Source organism: Megascapheus bottae, chromosome 7 (assembly GCF_031878675.1).
Source record: "Megascapheus bottae isolate mThoBot1 chromosome 7, mThoBot2.hap1, whole genome shotgun sequence".
NCBI lineage: Eukaryota > Metazoa > Chordata > Mammalia > Rodentia > Geomyidae > Megascapheus > Megascapheus bottae.
In genome coordinates this window covers 52,308,711-52,331,199 of record NC_143515.1, presented here as the reverse complement: position 1 = coordinate 52,331,199, position 22,489 = coordinate 52,308,711, and the positions used below count along the sequence as shown (strand labels likewise).

The 22,489-nt window shown below is 45.1% G+C and overlaps 1 protein-coding gene across 5 annotated transcripts; it reads right to left on the bottom strand.

Moving 5' to 3' along the window:
* Positions 1-6,692: 6,692 nt before the first annotated feature.
* On the bottom strand, positions 6,693-21,979 carry Mcfd2 (multiple coagulation factor deficiency 2, ER cargo receptor complex subunit). Of its 5 annotated transcripts, XM_090336996.1 has the most exons (4): positions 17,214-17,296; positions 10,206-10,366; positions 9,013-9,172; positions 6,693-6,926 (listed from the first exon to the last, which is right to left on the bottom strand). In XM_090336996.1, the coding sequence occupies exons 2-4, from the start codon at positions 10,352-10,354 to the stop codon at positions 6,795-6,797; spliced, it is 441 nt and encodes a 146-aa protein (XP_090193122.1). In that variant the 5' UTR covers positions 10,355-10,366; positions 17,214-17,296; the 3' UTR covers positions 6,693-6,794. The 5 variants fall into 5 exon arrangements, with proteins under 5 accessions (XP_090193122.1, XP_090193126.1, XP_090193123.1 ...); XM_090337000.1 differs by lacking the exons at positions 10,206-10,366; positions 17,214-17,296 and adding an exon at positions 21,962-21,979; XM_090336997.1 differs by lacking the exons at positions 10,206-10,366; positions 17,214-17,296 and adding an exon at positions 21,430-21,952.
* Positions 21,980-22,489: the final 510 nt, after the last annotated feature.

The window sequence follows — 22,489 nt, the reverse complement described above, 5'->3', positions numbered from 1 at the left end:
GCAAAAGAAGCTCAGGGACAGTACCCAAACCCTAAGTTCAAGCCCTAAGACAAGCAAACAAACAACTCCCCAAAGAAAAGTGCTAGGCCATCAGTTCAAACCCCAGCACCAGAAGAAAAAAAGAATATATTTACCATATTTCCTTACCTCTGCAAGAGTTTCAACTTTCTCAGATTTTTCTGGGATCAAATCTGAGGGAGTCCAGTTCCAAGGGAAAACTATAGAGCAGGATCCCTAAATCCAGACTCTGAGGATTTGGCTTTCTCAGCCTTTCTGGCTTTGCAAACCTAAATTGTATCTTTGGGGCAAGTGCTCCATCTCTGCTTTGCCCATACCCACATCCTCACACTCGGCAACCTCTGGAGTGGCTCTGCTCCCTGAAAACCTCCCCACACCAATGGAAGGGTGGAGAACACCCTTTCTCCCCTCAGCATGGGCTTTAGGGAGACATTTGTGTAGTAACAGAGAGCAGAGGAACATGGATGGAGATGTGGCATGGACTCCTTCTCCAGGTCTAGTTCTTGAAGGCTTTACCAGCTCACAGCTCAGGGTCCCAGCACCATTTCTTCCCTTAGCCTAACTATGACTTCTGTATAGTCCAGTCCAATGTGCTGTGTGGCTTTTTTCAGTGACTGTTAGACATAAGGAGATATGGTAAATCAGCCATCATTTTGCCCAAGCAAAGGATAGTACAAGAGGGAGAGGAAATTGGAGTGTGCTTAGGTTCTGCTGCTCCTGAATACAGGGAAGCGTTGGATGTCAGCCAGCCTGCCTCTTGGCTCTGAAGGTTAAATGGCTCTGGCTTTCTATGGAAGTAAACAAAGCAGTGGACCCCACATAGAAGTGTTTTGTGCTCCTGCCAATTTCAGCGATCTAAATACAATTTACAGAAAAGTCTCTCACCAAACCTGATTCTTCTAAGAATAGCAGGTGGGATGACTTTGAAAGCTAGCTGAAGGTCCATTCTTACTAGCACCATTCATTAGATGCTTTATGTATAGTATATATACTTTGTCGTGCCAATACTGGGGCATGAACTCAGGGTCTGGGTGCTGTCCCTTAGTTTTTTTACTCGAGGTTGGCACTCTACCACTTGAGCCACACATCTACATCTCAGATTTTGGTAGTTAACTGAAAATAAGAGTCTCAGGGGGTTTCCTGCCTGGGATTCCTTTTAACTGTGATCCTCAGATCTCAGTATTCTTAGTAGATAGGCTAATGTATGAGCTTATAGGTGTGAGCTATCAGTACCTGATTGTAAACATATTATATTAAAACATAATTTTTGGAGCTGGGAATTGGTAGCTCACACCTATAATCCTAGCTACTCAGCAGGCTGAGATCTGAGGATGGCAGGGAAGGAAAATTCGTGACACTTATCTTAAATAAAATACTCCGAAAAGGCTGGACGTGGAGCTGTGCCTCAAGTGGTAGAGGGCTAGCCTTGAGCAAAGAAACTCAGAGACAGAACCCAGGCCAAGGGCCCCCCAGGACCCTTGGTAGAGGGCTAGCCTTGAGCAAAGAAACACAGAGACAGAACCCTAGGACGAGGGCCCCTCCCCCCCAATAAAACCCCAATGTTTTTGTGGCACTAGAGGCTGAACCCAGGGCCTTGTGCATATTAAGTGACTATTCTACCTCTGAGATGCACCACCACCACACACACCCCTCCAGGCATTCCCTTTCAATTTTTTATTTTGAGACAATCCCTTACTATGTAGCCCAAGCTGGCTTTGAACTCCAAATCTTTTCACGGCCTCTAAGTGCTGGATTTGTAGATGCACAATGCCATATTTAGCTCATTTTTAATATTTTATATAAAATTTGAATGGCAATTTGATAGATCCTTTGTACAGATAATATTTTAAACCACCCATCCTTTCTTGCCTAACAGCTAGCTACTGATTTCAGGTTCCACATCATCTCCATTTACAGACATACTATAGCTTCTCTGCGATCATGTCTGTTGCAGATTTAGGAGTTCTTGAAAAGCCATATAACGAATGATTGTTGTCCTTAATGTACTATGTTATCTCTCGTCTCCTTTGCTGTCCCTTGGGTACAGTATCTCACTTTGTTATCTGATATATTGAATTTATTTGTATTTGGTTATTTGAAATTTGATAGGGAAGGGGGGAAAACCAAGACGGGGGTGGGGGGAGGGTAATGGGTACCAAGACATGTGAAAGGGTATCAATGTATGTGAATTAACGCACCTTTTATCTGGCAAATATCATGTAACCCTTTTATTAATTACAATAAAAAATATATATATATAAAAAGAAATTGAACTTTCTATGCAGGTGGGTCAAGATGATTTTTTTTGTGTGACCTTGCCTACCCAACCTGGCTGTTCTATCTTATGCTCAGCATAGCCTCTGTATAAGAGGGGGGAAAATGAAGTTATGAAATCCTTGGAAATACACTGGAGCTGTAGGGGGACAGATGGAAGGGGGAAATGAGCTTGTAGTTTCCAGGAGTGAAAAAGAAATGTGGGCTATTGGCTGGGAGTTTGGCCTAGTGGTAGAGTGCTTGCCTAGCATGCACGAAGACCTGGGTTCGATTCCTTGGTAACACATACTTAGAAAAAGCCAAAAGTGGTGCTGAGGCTCAAGTGGTAGAGTTCTAGCCTTGAGCAAAAGAAGCTCAAGGATAGTGCACAGGCCCTGAGCTTAAGCCCAGGACTTGCAAAAAAAAAAGAAAAAAAGAAAAGAAAAGAAAGAAATGTGGACAATTAAACAAAATAATAACAAATCCAATGTGGGGTGGCTGGGAAAGGATCTTCTGTGAGACATTACTGCCATCTGCTGCTTAGTCTGTAAATGACAAAAGCGGTATTAAGTGGTAAGAAAGGGATTCTGCTAGTCCTCTTGTGGATAATAAACACCTCACATTCACAGTGGTACTCACTAGAGTACACTGCTGTAAATAAACTGTACCACTTGTGAGTGGGAACTGACTGGGAGAAAGCAAGGAAAGGGGTAACATTGTCCAAAAAGAAATGAACTCATTACTTGACTTATGTAACCATATCCCCTTCCTAATAATAATACAAAAAATTTTAATTCCACTCCTCGGCATTCAAAGAATCACACAGGATTGACATTGACAGATCCTGCTGTGCACTGGGGAAGGACATTGTTCAGGGAACAAGAGAAAACAGAGGGGTCCCCCACCACCCCACTGCAGGCCTGCAGGTATGAGAGGCAGGCAAACGAGTATCTCACTGTAAAACACTAACTGTGCTTTCTAGAACATGATCTATTAATTTAGGGTAAAGGAGAATAAAACCAAATATCAGGGGCCAGGAGTTTGGCCTAGTGGTTAAAGTGCTTGCCTAGCATGCATGAAGACCCGGGTTCGATTCCTCAGTACCACATACATAGAAAAAAGCCGGAAGTGATGCTGAGGCTCAAGTGGTAGAGCTCTAGCCTTGAGAAAGTCCAAGGACAGTGCTCAGGCCCTGAGCTCAAGCCCAGGACTGGCAAATAAATAAATAAATAAATAAAAATAAAACCAAATATCAGTCTCTTTTTGGGGGGGGGTCATGGGGCTTGAAATCCACTTCCAGCTTTTTTCTATGTATGTAGTACCCAGGAATCGAACCCACATCTTTGTGCATGCTAGGCAAGCACTCTAGCACTAGGCCAAACTCCCAGCCCTCTTTTTTTTTTTTCTTTTCCCACAAGTCCTGAGGCTTGAAGTCAGAGCCTGAGCACTGTCCTTGGGCTTTCTCAAGACCAGAGCTCTACCACTTGAGTGACAGCACCACTTCTAGCTTGTTTTTTTTTTTTGTTTTTTTTTTAATGTATGTGGTACTGAGGAATCAAACCCAGGTCTCTGTGCATACTAGGCAAGCACTCTAGCACTCTAGCACTCTACCACTAGGCCAAACTCCCGGCCTCATCTAGAGCTTTCTAATAAGGGGACAAAGGTGCTACTGATGCGGGTAACCTAGGTCTTTCTGGGTACTGAAGGAGCTGTGGGAGAGTCTGTTTCTCCTTCTTCAATGGGGTAAACTGAAGATGGCCTAGGGGAGCTACCTGTACCTGTCAGGGGACAGGCGAGATGGAGATGGGGTCTCCCTTGGTCAGATTTCATCAGTGCTATCTTTCTCAATGCCCTTGACATGGCTCTGAGTTTCTTTCTCCCCTGAGTACTCATCGGCTCCCACCCTCTGCATTTATATGGAAGAGACCCTTCCTTCAGTTCTTGCCCCACAAGGAGCCATAACAGTCTGCATCTCCTCACTTAAGTGAAAAAGCAGCTCTCCTCCAGTAATTTGGGACACAGATAACTAAGCATTTAGTACCTGCTCCATACAACTCTGCATCACATGCATTTTGTTAAGTATACTATAGGCAAATTCTATTATAGTGATTTTCTTTTAGGTAAGAAATGGAAGTTTAGGGACTTCACGGCTAAGGAGTAGAAGGTCCAGATGTGCCAGAGTCCAGAGCTCATGCTCTTTAGTCATGTCAGGCTTCCCATCCCCCCTTCTGGCACATTATCTCCTCAAAAGACATAAGGCCATTGAGTGTACTTTCTGAAAAGTGCTGGTATTGAGGCTAGAGGTCTGTATAGGCGATGTGAAGGTGTATGCTGTGTGAAGGGAGCGTGCTTATGTCCCAAACCCCTCTCTCATCAGGGGAATTTTCATGAGGAAGGGCAGGCACACAGAATGGGTAGTCCGCTCTGAAGAAAGGTGTTCCATCCTACATGATTTAATGGGGGTGATTCTACCTTGAGAGGTCAGGTCTATTTCCCTTCTTCTCTCAGCTACCTCTCATTCCCATCCCAAATGGGAAGATCTGCGTATAGGAACAAAGTTCAAAGATCTTGGGAGAAAAAAAAACAAAGGCAACACTAACTTCCTTTTCAACAGGCAAAGTAGTGTCATTCTAAGAATGGCTTTTTTACTTGGGCCTGACATGTTTTCAATAATGCTATCAACTTAAATTTTCTGGCAAAGAAAGGTACCAGACTTAAAGGAAAAACACTATGTATTCTCCCAGACAAGAGAACGTTGTCACAATTGAAATTTGGCTGGAAAAAAAGATTCAAAAATGATTTCACTCGGGGCCAGGAGTTTGGCCTAGTGGTAGAGTGCTTTGCCTAGCATGCACGAAGACCTGGATTCGATTCCTTGGTACCCCACATACATAGCAAAAAGCCGGAAGTGGTGCTGAGGCTCAAGTGGTAGAGTGCTAGCCTTGAGAAAGTCCAAGGACAGTGCTCAAGCCCTGAGCTCAAGCCCAGGACTGGCAAAAAAAAAAAAAAAAAAAATTTCACTGGGGGTTGGGGAGAGGAAGGGAGCTTAAAAGGAGAAAGTGGCTGAAGAAGCTACCTGAAAAAAGCAGCAGAAATACAGCGGAGGAGAGTCATAATATCTGTAACATCTGTATTAACAGCTCTTCACATGCTGTGAGAAAAAAAAGCCTGGACAAAATCAACTGTTTCTTTTTTGCCATCAGTTTTATTGGTTAGATATCCAGAATACATTATATAAATCTTTCAAAATAATGAGATAGTATAAGAATAGTTTACAAGTGAGCTTTGATTGCACAAATACTTGACACAGGAAACAGTTTTTACAAACATGTTTTCTTACAAGAATAGTTTAAAAAAGAAAATAAGTCTCTACACATCTTACAGCAAATTGTTATGCTGTTTCTTTTCCCCCTTCAAGCCCCACTTTGGTAATTTGCTATCACAGCACATTTATCACATCCAAAACTAAATTACAATCAGTGGCTTCTCACTTTCAAATACTACCAACATTCACTCTTTGAGGGGTTTTAGCTAGGGGTTTTCTAGTCTTTCTTGAAATGAAAGAATTCATATATTCAGGCTGGAAGAGGTAATTGAACCAACTTTCCTTCAAAACAGAACTTGGATCAAGTTAGTTGCCATTTTTAGTGGATGAGCTTTTTACTCATCACTTGGGTTGGGCCAGCTGATAGTTCCAAGTCCTTACAGTACTTAAATTCCAAAAAGGAAACCCTGGAAACAAAGCAAAATACAAATGTTAAGAAAGCTAGAATACTTGATACTGACTTTAGAGTATTTTTAAATTCAGGGTCTCCTAGACTGAAGACAATAGAAGTATAAGGTTGTGGCAGTAGTTGTATAAAATACTGAAAATCTGAAAGAGATTAATCACTTAGGCCAGTGAACATCATTTCCAAAATGGCAGAAGATATAGAACCTTAAATAACGTAGCCAGATGAACTCAATATTTGACATTCTTTTTAGGTTGTGACTTTGATGCAGCCTAAACAGAGCCACTTTTCCATAGCAATTACCTATCATGCAGCCAAGATGACCTCACAAAATGCTGACCACATTTACCTAAGGAGATACCATCTGCTAGGGGAAACATCTGGCATTCACGTCATCCTTCGATTGTTACTGAAAAGTGTGTCCATTTGGCAAAACTTATTTAATGTCTTTCTTTTCAGGTAACATGATCTGAAATTAAAAAAACAAGCAGTGTTCTACAGTCAAATTTCCTGAGCTTGGCTCTAATTAGCCAACACTCTTTAAAAGAATTCTTTCATCAAGCCCTTGTCCAGTAAGACTTTTGACAGCACTTAAGGACTATAGGATGTTCCATTTTTCCTCTTTCACTTCTCTTGTTTTGTCTTTTTTACCCCAGTGTAACAAATTGTTACACAATTTTACCAAAATGCTGTAGCAGTAGTTGGAAATGCTTTATTTTGCATTATCAGACGTGTTCAATCACATTATCATGGGTCATATTTGTAACTAACTAGGAGATGGCCAAGTAATATCTACTGCAGGGATTTTGCAAATTCAGCATAGTCGATATATCCATCATTATTTTTGTCATCGTCTCTCAAAACACCATCTATTATGTTGATTAGTTCATCTTCACTCATTGGTGGTGCCTGCTCACTCCCCTCCTACAAATAAGTAAATTAGACAGTGATGAGTTGCACATTACTGGAAGAAGTAGCTAATATCCAAAATACTCATGCTTATAAATGTCAAAGCACATAATGCATGGCTACTTCTAGGAATCAACAAATTCATAAATTAGATACAGAATAAGCTTATAATAATTCAATAGAGAAATTACACTTCTGAGCTAAAAGATGCAATCCTAACAGCCTTGCTTGTTTGTTTAAGGTGGCTGACTATAATTCTAGCTACTCAGGAGTCTGGGACCTGACAAAAGTCCATGAGACTCTTATCTCCAATAAACTACCAAAAATACTGGAAACAGAGCTGTGGTTCAAGTGGTAGAGTACTAGTCTTGAGCAAAAGAAACCAGGGACAGTGCCTGAGTTCAAGACCTAGAACCAGCAAAAACAAAACTATTTGTAGCCAGGCCTCAGTGGCTCACACCTGTTGTATTCCTTGCTACTCAGGAGGCCAAACTCTAAGAATCTTGGTTCAAAGGAAGGGCAAGAAAGAAAGTCCATGAGACTCTTATCTCCAATTAACCCCCAATAAGTAGGAAGTAAAGCTATGGCTCAAGTGGCAGATTGCTAGCCTTGAGTAAAAAGCTCAGGAACATTGCCCAAACCTAGCACCAGGACCAACACTACAAAAAACAGATAATTTGTTCATTTCAAATTATAAAAATTATTTATGTGGGCCAGGAGTTTGGCCTAGGGGGTATAAGAGTGCTTGGGTTTGATTCCTTGGTAACCACATACATAGAAAAAGTGGAGCTAGGGCTCAAGTGGTAGAGCTCTAGCCTTGAGAAAGCCCAAGGACAGTGGTTAGGGCCTGTGTTCAAGCACCAGAACTGGCAAAAGAAAAAAAAAGAAAAGAAAAGGAAAAAAAAGAAAGAAAAAGAAAGAGCCGGAAGTGGCTCCAGACTGATAGCCTTGAGAAAACTCAAGGACAGTGCCCAGGCCCTGAGTTCAAGCCCCAGGACTGGCAAAATAATAATAATAATGATAATATTTTATGTTCATTATAGACAACTGGATCTAGCTTACACCAAACTCTGAGTTTCAGATTCTATGAGTGATACACCCATGCTAGAGAAAAGCCCACCACCCACCCTCTGAAGGGGAGGCTCAATACACAATTTGTCTCATAAGGTGAAAAAAGTTAAATATTGGGTGACATCTTGAGATCTGAACAAGAGGAAAAAGGCATTGCCAAATAGTAGAACCTATTCTACTGATCTATGAAGATAAACTATTGTCCTGCTTCAGAAGCAGGTCTTCTTGGGCTCACTATGCCAGGTATGAAGCTTAGCCATTCACCCCCTTGGCTGGTTCTTCTTTTAGCACCTCTCCCACATCCCATTTCTTCTCTATGCCATCACTATCCTCATCATTGCTGGACCCTATCTTCGTTCCCTCCTGTCCATCAGTCTGCCTCCCACAGCACAGGATCATCCCACAAAATTGTCCTTCTTCCATGTAAAACCAATAGTGCCCCCTACTGCCTTCTCAGCAAACCTCCACCTGCACTCCTGGCAGCCAATGTGATTGCACCTTTACTATCAGAGATGGCATTAAAACTGGAGGAATAAGGTATAGATTTTAGTTTTGTCACCTTGAATACAGATGCAATAAAGGTGCTTGTCCCTACCTTCAGGGGTTGCTAGAAAGAGCTAGCAAGATCTCTGATTGACCTGAATGCTTAGGAAACCACAGGCTACTGTATGTAGTATGATGCAAACCAAACCTACTGCTGAGGTCGTTTGGTTTGCCATTCTTCTCAAATAAACTAGCTTCTATTTCCCCTGCTTTTCATTGCAAATAGTACCTGTCTTTTCAGGCACCATCTCTCAAATTCTAGTGTGTGGCAGAAATACTAAAATGCTAAAGATATGCATGCCTGGCCCTAGGCCTCTGGCTCAGCAGCTCACCCCGAGGGAAAGGACAGTGAGAAGTGGCATGAGAGCAGTGAGCGGAGAGCAGAAAGCAGCATAATTGAGATGCAAAGTCAGAACATGTCATCAAGATAGGAACAAACTACCAAAGGTTTTCCCAGCTCTGCCCAACAAGACACTGCTTGACCTACCTCTTTATGGACATGCGTGATAGCTGTGGAGAGCTCTAAACCGTCAAGAAAATTATTGCCATCATAGTCATGCATTTTGAAATAATGAAGCTGCAGTTCTTGTGGGGACATCTCCACCTCTGGTTTGTTGATGACACCTTCTAGATGCTCCATGATATGCCTAAAAACCAATAGTCAGATTATGACAAAACTATAAAGATGCTGAAAAGTTTATGATCTTCAACTTCATCCAATGCAGAGAAGAGCAGGAGACCACACTCAAGGGTGACACACATAGTACCAAGAAAGAGAGGGACCAATGCTAAGCTGTTGGTTCATTTGCTAGAATTTTACTACACTTTTAGGCCAGCAACTACAATTTTTTTGTGTGTGGGTCATGGGGCTTGAACTCTGCCTGGGCACTGTCCTTGAGCTCTTCAGCTAAAAACTACCGCCCTACACCTGGGCCTGGGTGTTATCCCTGAGCTCTTCAGCTCAAGGCTACCACCCTACCCTTGAGCCAAGCCCCACTTCCCTTTTTCTAGACGTTAACTGGAGATAAGCATCTCAGGTCCTTCTGTGCCCAGGCTGGATATCTCAGCCTCCGGAGTAGCTGGAATTACAGGTGTGAGCCACTGCACTGGCTCAAAATATTTTTTAAACAATTTCAGGATAACAATGTTCATGTAGAAGACTTATGAGTTGAAGACGGAAACTGACTGTATCCGTGCTTGAATGTATTACTTACAAAAAAGTCTTGTCTGGAAATGCACTGTGGCTCAAAGTAGTATAGCTCTAGCCCTGAGTGAAAAGAAGCTCAGGCCCTGAGTTGAAGCCCCACAACCAACAACTACAACAAAAAGGTCTTGTCAACACCTTGTCAAGAAACCTTAATTATATTCTGGATTAAGGCCACGTGTACTATGTCTGTGAGTATGCCTATCTGTACATGTGTCTATCTGATGGGGTGAAAGACAAAGACTGAATTCAGACAAGCAATTCATCCTATCTGGACCTCAGGATCCTTTACTTGTGATACAAGAACAAAGAATGTCTTACTACTAGGCTCTCAAGAGTGAATGCCATCTTGAAACATGTCCTGCCACACAAGCAGGAAGAAAGGAGAGGATTGAGTATGCTTTTGTTTCTGCCTACAGCTGTGGATAGCTGATGGCAGATTCTCCAACCCCTGCCCCACTCAACTGAATACGTACTCTTGGTCATGCACTGTGTTCTTATCCAGGCCCACGCTGCCAGGATGGGGGACGTCAACCCCAGGCTCCTGAGCCCTGGTGCATGGAGCACAAAAGGCCCAGAGTAGGCCACAGAGGAAAGGTGCTCTGAGAAGCTGCAGCAATCTCATGGTCACTGGTACCTGGGAGGTGGGGAACACAAAAGATGAAGGCAGAGTTCTAAAGCAGTACCCTCTGATCAGCCAGGCAGGCAGTGACACTGGGGGTCACACTATCAAACTGGGCCCGAATCTAGTTCTGCCACAAAACTAGGGAATTCTCTGGGCCATACAGGTCCCCATCATGTGAATGGGGAAGGAAGATTTCTACTCTGTTGGGGGAGGATTGAAAGCAAAAGTGAGGTGGATTCAAGAGAGCGCTCTGGGGTATTCAGGGAAATTTTCCCTAGGTGACAGAAAAAGAGATGGCTGATAGATGCTCCAATTAAGCCTGGAAAGATGTACATAGGTAAGGGAATGTTGAGAGTAAGTACATACAAGTGGGAAAGAAAGCACATGAAATATGTATTGTTTCATGTCGCAGGAGGCTGAGACATGACTGCCTCTGTTGTCACTGACAACAACAAATAGATGTAAAGGTGGACATGTCATACTAGACACTCAGAGGGGCTGCTGCTTCCTGAGGAACATGAGGCACAGCTAATGACTTATGATGGAAGATGAGATCAGAACTTGGCTCTCTACTGACTCTTCTGGCATCTCTGTGGAGAAGGAAGAAGTGCTTTAGATCAAAGAAGGCACCATGGGGGACTGGGAGAAGTGGTTTAACAGACCAACTTCTGCAGCAATAAACACGAGAAGATATCAACTCCTGCCTCATCTACCTCCCAGGGTTGGGAAGACAGAAGGTAACAAGCAGGGAGAAAGAGCATTGAGAAGGAAAGTCACTGAGAAATTAGGATTCAAGTCCTCCTAGGGTGTCACAAGACTTGGAATGATGATCAACAAGAAACCTCAGTTGGCTACTGGTCAAGCTCCTTGAGGGCAGTGAGTATTTGGTTTCCACAGCATTCCTCTCACACTCCTCTTTCAAGAATTGTTTCAAGCCTGGAGAGGTGGCTCATACCTTGTAATCCTTGCTACTCAGGAGGCTGAGATCTGAGGATCGAGGTTCAAAGCCAGCCTGGACACTGAAATGTCTGTGAGACTCTTATCTAATTAATTAATCACCAGAAAATCAGAAGTAACACTATGGCTCAAGGGCTAGGGCAGTAGGCTTGAGCTGAAGAGCTCAGGGACAACTCCCAGGCCCACAGCAGGCCCAGAGTTCAAGTCCCATGACCGACCAAAAAAAAAAAAAAAAAAGAATTGTTGGTTTCCCTGAAAGATTTGGTCCTTCCTGGAGTTTAGACTGTCCAGAAAGAGGAAGAGAAAGGACAACTGGAGACTTAAATATAAAAACTAGGAAGAGATCTGATCTAAAATTCACTTCCCAGAATCCATTGAGTAACAAGGGCCAGAGATTCTTGGGGGTTCTACAGGAGCTGGGCCCAAATCCACAACAGTAAAGCTAAGTCTAAGGAATTGGCCCCACTCTTACAGGGCTATGCTCAGAGCAGGTCTCAGAAGCTGTTCCTAGGTCTAAGAAGCAGAAGCATTGCAGCTTTATATCTATCCTAAAAGGACCCTGAAGGCCCTCTCCAGTTACTAAAGCCTGTAACCCTAGCTACTCAGTAGGCTGCGACTAGCAGTTCTCCAATTAATTAACCAGCAAAGAGCAGGTATGAATCAAATGGAAGAGCACCAACCAGCCTTGAGTTGAAAACGTCAAGTGAAAACATGAGGTCCTGAGCTCAAGTCTTTGTTGTTGTTGTTGTTAACAAAATTAAAGGATCCTGAGAGTATGTCACCTTATAATATTTAGAAAGAGTTCCTACATCCATTTTGCTCACTTCCCTATGGTTCTCTCCCTAAAAACGGAAGTCACTGGGATACATTACTTTTGGGATTCCAGAAAAGAGAATCTAGCATTACTACTAAGCAGCAACATCATAATGCAACACTGTGTAAGAAAAGGTGTTCAATACAGATTAAATGAGAAAGAGCAGACTACAAAACTCCGTAAAACTAAAAGTAGGTATATATGTCTCACACACATATGACTAAAAACTGTTACCAATATCTGTTGAATCACAAATCTAGGAGTGGTTGTGATCTTCAGTTTGACTTTTTTTATTGGTTTGAAATATCTATCATAAACACTTTTATAAATATGTATTTAAAGCCAGGCACTTGTGGCTTACATCTATAATCCTAACTACTTAGGAGGCTGAGATCTGGGGATCAAGGTTCAAAGCCAGACTAGGCAGTGAGACTCTAATCTCCAATTAGTTACCAAATAAACAAACAAAACGCTGAAAGTAGAGTTGTGCCTCAAGTGGTAAAGTACTAGCCTGGAGCTAAAAAAGATTTGGGGACAGCTCCCATGCCTGAGTTCAAGTCCAGGATCAGGAGGAAGAAGTGGAGGAGGGGGGGCAGGAGGAGAAGGAGGAAGAGGGGGAGGAGCAGGAGGAGGAAGAAGAGGAAGAGGAAGAAGAATTTAAAGTAATTGCTCTCATAATTTTGTTCCAACACTACATGGATAAGAAAGTTCCCAGTTTAAAAACCAAAGAGCCAGACACAGTCAGTAATCCTAGCTACTCAGGAGGCTGACATCTGAGGATCAAGGTTCAAAGCCAGGCCAGGTAGAAAAGGATCTGAGACTCTTATCTCCAATTAACCTCTAGAAAATAGGAAGTGGAGCTTAGCTCAAGGGTAGGGCAGTAGCTGAAGAGCTCAGGAGCAGCCCCAAATCACACTTTCAGTTTTACCAAATAAAAGCACTCGGACAAGGTCACCGCCACTGTATCTACTATCAATGAATTCATTAGATAGTGATTGAGCAGAACAACTTGGTCTGAGCCCACATCTTGGAGTTCTAGGACATAAGAAACCAGGAGAGATCTGGCTCCTCCACAGCCTCAGACTCAGTTACAGCCATTGTCTCTTTCTTTGCAAAGTCCTTTTTTTAGTTTTATTTTGAGACAGCCACTATGTAAGGTCAAGGTAGCTCCTTGCCCAAGCCTCCCAAGTGTTGAAATAACAAGCATCCATCACCACACCTGACTTCTAGTAGTCCTGCTTAAGTCTAGCTTAGCTGCTCTTGCCATATGGTCCCTTTACAATGCTCTTGTCACTAAAGCCTGTAACCCTAACCACTCTGGACGAAGAGAATGGGGGACTGGATTTTTTTTTTTTTCCCCAGTCCTGGGCTTGAGCTCAGGGCCTGAGCGCTGTCCTTGGACTTTCTCAAGGCTAGAGCTCTACCACTTGAGCCTCAGCACCATTTCTGGCTTTTTTCTATGCATGTGGTGCCGGGTCTTCATGCATACTAGGCAAGCACTTTAACCAGTAGGCCAAACTCCCGGCCCTAGGGGGGACTGGATTTTGAGGCCAATCCTGGCATGAGTTTGGGAAATTCCATGTGAACCAATGAATAGGTGCTATGGTACATAGCCGTCATTCCCAGCAATTCAAAGACACTCACAGAAAAGGGTATAGTGCTTAGAACAGAGTCTGTGGTTCTCAGCCATGACTGTGGGTCATAGTCCTTACAGGGCTGAAAGACTAACACAGGTATGCTGCCAAGTGCTGACATCAATGTAACTGAGCATAGGACTTTGGCATGTCTATCAGACAAATAGTTGAGCTGGGTAATCAATGAATCCATGGCACTCTTTAATCCTAGACTGGGGTGTGTATGTGTGGTGGGGGTGGGGGTGTGCTTGCCTAGAATGCATGAAGCCCTGGGTTCGATTTCTTGACACCATATACACAGAAAAAGCTGGAAGTGGTGCTGTGGCTCAAGTGGCAGAGCACCAGCCTTGAGAAAAAGTGTTCAAGAATAGTGCCCAAGCCTAGAGTTCAAGCCACAGAACTGGCCAAAAACAAAACAAACAAAAAAAAGTGTAGGTCCAACAAGGCACTGGTGGCTCACATCCGTAATCCTAGCTACACAAGAAGCTGAGACTGCAATTTGAAGCCAACCTGGGAAGGGAAGGGGTTTTTTTGTTTGTTTTGGCTGGTCCTGGGGCTTGAACTCTAGGCCTGGGCATTATTCCTGGGCTTATTTTGCTCAAGGCTCGTGCTCTACCACTTGAGTCACAATGCCATTTCTGGCTTTTTTGAGTAATTTATAGAAAAGCCTCATGGACTTTCCTGCCCAGACTGGCTTTGACCACGATCCTCAGATCTCAGCCTCCCAGGAACTAGAATTACAGGCGTGAGCCACCAGTGCCTGACTTTATGAGACTTTTGTCTCCCATCAGAGAACCATTTAAGGGGGAGGGGAACAACAACAACAACAACAACAACAACAAAAACTAGGAGAAAGCAAGGGAATGGATGACACTGTCCAAAAAGAAATGTACTCTTTACCTGACTTAAGTAACTGCAATCCCTCTGTATATTATCTTTACAATAACATTGAAAATTAAAAACAAAACAGCAACAGCACCTCAGAGACAGCATCCAAGCCCTGAGTTCAAGACTCAGGACTGGCACACACACGCGCACACACACACACACACACACACACACACACACACACACACACGTGTGTAGAATCCAAATTATTCCTTCTTCTGGGGAGACAGCATAAAAGCCAAAGACCACTGTGTTTGAACTTGTCTTACTATGATATTTAGATACTTTTAGATTTCTAACCACTGAAACATGACAAGAGCCAAATCTAATTATATAAAAGTAAGTCCCCAAGTAGTGCAGGGTAATAAGGAATCTGACTGCCACCTAATAACTTAGACTGTTCACAGTCAATAAGAAACAAGCATCTCCATTCTATCCAAAGAACAAGTTGCATCATCCACATCTCCACATCAACTACTTGGTTCAAGGCCATGGGCACATAGCCTGTAAGATAAATCCCAGCACTTCCAAACTCCTGGCCTTCTTCAGGAAATTATAAAGGCTAGGCTGGAGAATAATCCAAAAGAAGAGAGATTTCTGCCAAGAGATTTCAGAACCCAACCTATACCTTGACATCTATCCCCAGGAGCAATCTCAGTCCTGGGAGGGCGGTGTGGAGCTGTCAGCAGTCCACCAGTGTGAATGGGCCTCCTGAAGAGTCCGACAGTACTCCCACAGTTTCTCCCTGTTCCACAGCCTTTGTTCACACTGGTACCATCTGTCCGTTTCTTCTAGGCCCATTTCAAATGTCACCTCGTCAATGCCATGTACTCTTTTCTCAGCTCAAGCTTATTTAACCTTAACATATGGTCACATAATGTTCTCTTCTGTTTTTCTTCCCTTCCCCCCATCTCTGAGGGCCAACACCTTGTGTCAGGGTAGTATGGTCTAAAGTAATGGGTCTCGGCACCTAGGTACATTGTTCTTATCACTTCTAAATGCCATCTAAGCTGGAATTTCCCCTTGGAGTCCTACCACCCTCTGCTTTGGCCTGGGCCACTCTTCCCTCTCATTGAGTCATTACTCCTATCATCCTTCCCCCTAGCAGCTGCTGGCAGCTTTTCTCTCAAGCCAGGGGACCTTAGTTATGAATTTACACTCAAATCACCCACACTCACCAACATCCTGCAAGAGAAATCCAAGGAGTTCCAGACATACTGTACCTAGAGCCAAAATCACAGCAAACTCTGATCTGTACTTTCCCTATTTACCACTGTCATAGTCTTGGACTAAAGGGGAAAAAAAAAGTTCTTAGGCCAGAGAAACCTTTACATGGGCTGAGGGTTGAGAATTGATTCTGAAAAGGCCAGCATTTACTTGCTTGATCTGTTTGTTCATTTGAGAAGCCCAAAGGTGCAGCAATGCTTCACTTACACTCAGTTTAAAAATATACTAACAGCCTGGTATCACCCAAAGTGCAGGATCACAGAGGTACTAAGAGTAGGATCCAGATAGAGTCCTCTCACACTGATGCTACTGCTTTGTGGAAAGGGAAGGCCACTAATAAGACACTCGGGGGTAAAAGAGAAGCCCCAATTCATACCTGGAATAAACCATGAAGCACATTTCAGCCAAAGGATATTGCAGCAGAGAAAATACACTTATGTAATGAATCCCTATGTCTAGAAGGGCCTCAGATTAAGCTAGGAAAAAAAGATTCAATACAGCTGAAGATGGATGAGTCTTGAATAAAGTACAGAGAGATCACAAAAGGGCCTTCCAAGTTCTGTGCCAGAGCTTGAAAGAGCAATGGGAACTCACAGAAGAGTAAAGGAATGGGAGAAGACACAAAGGGCATGTGAAACTCTGTTTTAAAGACATAGCTCTAGCTGTCCTAGAACAAATTGGGAAGGATCTAGAAGGATGCAAGTTGGGGGGCGGGGCGGGTTTCCAGGGTAGGAGTCTATTAAGTAATCCAGAGTATTGATGGGAGCCTGGACCTTCGAGGGCAGGAAAGGTGGACTGGAAAAACGACACATTGAAATGTAGATTTGAGTAGCTTCAAAGTGGACAGGTAAAAGGGTGAAGACGAAAACGACGCCCAGGTTCCATCTGGGCACCTGCGTGGATGGCGGTGCCATTCTCAGGGAAGGATATCTGCCTCCCTCTCCTTGCCACTCAGACCCGGCTCAGCCCAGCCATTCCGCCGCTGGCTCCCACGGGACCCGGGTCTGCCCTAGAGGAAGATGAAGAAACGAGGCCGACGCTCACAGACAGGCTACGGCCAGTACTCAAGCCCGCGCAGCGGTCCCGGAGGCCCCAGGGGCCAGCCACGGCGGCGATGAGCGCCACCCGACTGGGTCCAGTCTGGCTCCCAAGCCCCAGGGTGGGAACACAGGCTTCCTTCCACCCCAGGGGACAGGCCCTGCTCCCAGCCCCTAAGAGGCCCGTGACCGCCCGGGGGCCAAGCCCTCGCCCAGACACTCCAGCCCCTGATCTGTGCCCCTGGTCCCGGGGGTCCCGCCCTGCTACGGACGACTGAGTCGAGGCTCCTGGGTTCACTTACCCTCACGGTCCCAGCCACATACGCGAAGTCCTTTGGCTTGGGCCTAGCCAGCCGCCGTCTTCCGACGCTGTCTGGGCCCGCCCACCCCCAGCGGCGCAGGCGCACTGCCGTCCTCCCGCCCCTTGGCTCCGCGGTCCCGCCCCCACCGCAGCCCCGCCCCGCCTGTGGCCCCGCCCCCGCCTGCGGCCCCGCCCCCAGCCTCTGAGGTCCACGTGGAACGCCCTGCGTCCGCGGTTCTGCCCACCTCCCGAGGGCGACTCCCGCTGCGGCAGTGGGGCCTATAGCCGCCGCAGGAACGGAGTTTGGTGTCGGTCTAACGCTAGCGGGTAGGATAGGCTGGACCGTGGACGTTGACTGCCCCCTCAACCCACACCTCAGCTTTGCGGTCTCATGGTTTGTTGCGACTGAGCGTTGGGAAGAAAGAGATGGGAACCCTAACTCTTCTCCCAAGACACGGGTGGCAGCCTCGGATCCTGTGTTTTGCCAGATCGGCCTACTTCCAAGCTTCTGCTGGCTCCACTCCACAAGCCTCATCAGCTTCCACACCCATTGACTAAGCCCCACCCAGATATTGGACAACCAATTGTGCCCCCTGTTCTGTACAGTGTGTGCAACTGTTGTTGTTTGAATCATTTGAGAGTAAACAAAAATACTTCTAAAACCAAGCAGACAAACCTGTGCAATCCTGCCCTTAAGATTTTGCTCTACAAGATTGTGGTTCAGGGCTGCAATATAGCTTAGGTGATTTTTAAAAAAGAAAAAAAAAAAAAAAAGAAAAACATCACTCACATCTATTACCTTCCAGGCCTGGGAAAACCTAAGACACACTGCGATTCTAAAATTAACATAAGATGATCATTACTGAGTGTCTGTGCTGTGCAAATACAAGTCAAGATTTTGAAACTTGCCTTATGTAGGACTTTAGCTCTCAGTCTAATGATTACATGTAGTTTTCCTGGCCGATTTCAAGGGAAAAGACTGATCAGCCAGATCTGGCAGAGTTTTAATGTCAGCATTCAAAGAGCGCTCTTTCGGAACTATTGGTGAAGTAAGATGTAAGTAAGCATGAGCCAGAAAATGCCATGAGCCAATAATCATGGTAATAAATAAAAACTAATTTCTGAGTAAAAGGATCGAGTGTAAGACTGGGAAGGCAGTTTGTCGTCCTGGGATGCTTCACATCCATTGATGATCTGAATAGATGAAGCCACTGCTAACTCTGTGGCAAATGTTAAACTCACCTTCAAATTTAGGGTTTGAAGATGAGGTGTCATGAAAAGCAGACCACTTGTTGGCAATATAGAATGTGGTGGAAACAGGCCACTGGGTGACTCTAAATGGCAAGTATGAAAGAAAAGGCCAAAGGAGAACATGAGAGGACATCACATCAGACTTGTTCTATTTCTGGGTGGCTGAGAGCATGTGCTGCCTCACCACTTACAGCCACTGTGAAAAGTAGGTGTAACAGTTATTTGAAGGAGGGCCCTCAGTGGCTCATGCCTGTAATCCTACTTACTCAAGAGGCTGAGATCCAAGGATTATGGCTTAGAGCCAGTCTGAGCAAAAAAGTTTGAGAGACTCCATCTTTAATTAACCAGCAAAAATGTCAAACTGGTAGTATAGCTCAAGTTTCAGAGTGCCATATATGAACAAAAAATGAGAATGAGATATTATAGAGGATTTGTTAGACAAAAAGAAACTGGAATGGGAAATAGCCCTATGGTAAGGTGAGACCCCTAAAACCTCACTATTTTGAAAAGCCCTACAATCAAGAGACCAAAGTCGGGGGTCTGGGAGTTTGGCCTAGTGGTAGAGTGCTTGTGTAGCATGCCTGAAGGCCAGGGTTCGATTCTTCAGTACCACATACGTAGAAAAAAGCTGGAAGTGGTGATGTGGCTCAAATGGTAGAGCTCTGACCTTGAGAAAAAGTCCAAGGACAGTGCTCAGGTCCTGAGTTCAAGCCCCGGGACTGGCAAAAAAAAAAAAGAAGAAGAAACCAGAGTCGGAAAAAGCAAATCAGAAAAAGCAGATGGTCAATGAAAGTGTTCAATTTTCCATTATCCAAGAAAACATTTCACTAGAAATGAAAAGACAGCCTTACAAAGTTGGTATTGATATGAGTATAATATCAAAATTGTCATTTTCTGCTTCCTGAGTAGAAAACTCGGACAGTATTTTTGTTTTTGATGTTTGTGTTTCACAATTGTAAATATACACTGATGTCTTTTTATCAAAACAATCAATATTTTTATCTTCTCCAAGGAAAATGAACATAGGATTTCTATGCCTTAGAGTTTATTGAAGTGCCCTCCTACATTTTAGAGTGGTCAACTAGGAAACCAAGGGCCCTAAAGTGCCCTGTTAAGTCTATTCTTTTCCAGTATGAAGATGACCTTTTCTTGGGTACTATAGAAGAGATGAGCTCTCAGGTTGGTTGGTTAATCCCCTAGCTCCTTTAACTCAGAAGAGACCTAAGAATTTCATGCAAAAGGAAAGACAAGATTGATTGTATGGAGGAAAATCCTTTACCATTGACAACCAAACGTGTAAAGATGTTTTTGGCCAACAAAGACAACAGTGAAGATACCTGAGTCTTCCTGGCCACTCTGGGAAGGGTGGTCCCAACTTTTCTGAAATTTTCATGTTATTATTTGTTGAACCCTTGGTAACCTTTTCCCTAGAAATACAAACACAAACTGTTTTGTTTTGTTTTGTTTTTTGTGGGTCATGGGGCTTGAACTAGGCCTGGGTGCTGTTCCTGAGCTCTTCAGCTCAAGGCTACCTCCTACCCTTGAGCCAAGCAAACCCTATTTCAGGTTTTCGAGAGGTTAATTGGAGATACGAATCTCAGGTCATTTTGTCCCCAGGCTAGCTTTGAACCTTGATCTCAGCCACCTGAGTAGCTAGGATTACAGGCATGAGCCACCATGCCCAGCTTAAACACAAACTTTTTGTGAGTTCAAAATAGCTTTTCTTTTTTGCCAGTCCTGGGGCTTGATCTCTGAGTCTGGTCACGGTCCTTGTTCAAGGCTAGTGCTCTGCCACCTGAGTCATAGCACCACTTCCAGCTTTTTCTGAGTATGTAGTTCCAAGGAATTAAATCCAGGGCTTCGTGCATGCTAGGCAAGCATTCTATCAATAGGCCACACTCCTGGCCCTCAAATAGCTTTAATACCTTGTGTTTCTGGGCCTAAGTATAAGAAACAGCTCAGCCTATAAATAGGTCTCACCAAGCCTTTAAATTCAGGAGAATCATCAAAATCAACAACTTAACATGGCCTTTCTCCTGGTCCAGGACAAAAGCCTTCCCACTTTGTCTAGGGGAAGAAATTAAGTCTTCCACTAACTCAGTTTGCTTTAAGTCAGATGGTCCATTGTGCTGTACAATCTTTGTTATTTGCTCGAAACACATTCCTAGTCAAGTGAATGAACTTCCTCTGGGACACTACGAACACTGTCAAGGCCAAGTCTCTTCCTTTCCACAGTCAGCAATACATTCACCATAGTTTATCATTGTTGTTTTGGTAGGACTTGGTGAGCTGGAGTGCAAAAGCAAGTCTATCAGAATGTGTCCTAAACTCTCATCTGGGAAATTTCAGATGATTAAAAAAAATACCACCACACTTTCTATAAAATCATAGCTGTGTGTAGATGTTTCTGTTCCTAGTCTCTCAGTCTCCTGAAAAAAACGTTGGTGGTGGCCTCTGATGAATAGCTGCTGGGCCCTTCTTCATTTCTACACACATGCTGACCCAGTCAAAGAAATAAACAATGGTTCCATCTGCAATTAGTTTCCTCGGTGTTCATCCTTCAGGAGGAAGGACCAGGAGGAAGAGGTTTCCTTATTTCTATCAGAACCACCTCCCTTCCATCCATCCTGCTCTTCACTCCTGCCCCAAGGCTGACTCCTTCACAAATGTCAGACTAGGAGCAAATCACAGAGTATCCTAAGGCTACCATCCTTCAACTTCTCTCTCTCTGCAAATGCCATTAAGTTTGGGTAATCACTAACGACAGCCAGAGGGTAACAAAGCCAGCCTGACAAGAGTGGACAGGTTAGGAGGGCCTATGATGTAAAGGGTCTGTAAATTCCAATTGCCAGAGCTGTCTCGATTTTTCTCCACCTTCTTCCTGATCCGGGGGCGGGAGGGGGGGGGGAAGAGTTCAGAGTAGATCCTTTGCATTTTTTGCCACATTCAGAGGGCAGGAAACATACCTCCTCCCAACCAAGGCGACTTGCAGAGAACAAACAGTCCTATCTACCATGGAGTCGGGGTTAGGTTGGGGAGGACTGCTTGTTGGACTAAGTACCAGGAATCCCGCCTCTGCTGGACATTTTGCCGCCACAGTTCTGGGGAAGCCTGACGCAGCGTTTCTTGACGCGGAATGTCACTTCTGAGTCTGCGAGGCAGGTGATGCTGGTGACACCCGCAAGTGGAAATGGTCTCTTTCTAACTCTTAAGTACAGGACTTCTCCCGAACTTGCTGCCTGGGAGAATCCGGTCCGGGTCAGACGACTGTGCGGGTTTGTGTGGGGTTATTTTGTTGCGGTTTTTGCCTCGCGGTGATTTCTTGGTCGGCGGCTCCCAATTCCCCAGCAGGGTTTGGAAAGCCCAGGTCGGACGGTCTCCCCGGCGAGGGTGGCTCTAGACTCCCCTCTCCTCTTGGTCTCCCCCGCCCCACGATCCTCCGGACTTCGGGGCACCCCTGAGATCCAGAGGGTGAACCTTACTGCGTCTTGCCAGCACCTCTGATCAGCTTTTAGACTCCCACGGTGTAGACACAGGCGAACGTCGAAGTTGGAGAAACCGATTCAGAGCCTGTACGGAACGCGAAGCAGGAGCGACCCGAGCGGGCCGGCCAGTGGCGCAGAGGAACGCCCGCAGCTGAGAAGATGAGAATGTCTCCGAGCCGGGGCGTCTCGCGTGGAGGCAGGCACTGGCCCCGTCGGGGCTGGCTCCCCGGTTCCCGCCGGGGCCGCGCGTTCCACCGGGCCGCGGGCGCGGCGCGCGGCAGGTCGGCTCCCGGGGAAGCTCGCTCCCGGAGCCGGGGCGCTAGCGCCTCTCCCCGGATTTGTGACGTGCCGTGGGCAGCAGCGGTGACGGGGCCACCACACAAAGCCAGGTCGTGGGGCGGAGGTCTTCCAGGCCAAGAGCCCCGATGGGATGGCGAGGGGGTCCGGAGCGCGACGCCCCCCGGCGCCGGGGCTCGGCGCAGGATTAAAGTGAGCCCCGACTCGCCGCCGGCGGCGGGGGGCGGGCGCCGGGGCGGCCGGG

Coding starts and splice junctions, on each gene's coding strand:
- Mcfd2 (XM_090336996.1), bottom strand. CDS start 10,354: ATGAGATTGCTGCAGCTTCTCAGAGCACCTTTCCTCTGTGGCCTACTC. Junction 9,173..10,205: donor AACACAGTGCATGACCAAGA/GTACGTATTCAG, acceptor ATTGGTTTTTAG/GCATATCATGGAGCATCTAG. Junction 6,927..9,012: donor TCACGCATGTCCATAAAGAG/GTAGGTCAAGCA, acceptor ACTTATTTGTAG/GAGGGGAGTGAGCAGGCACC.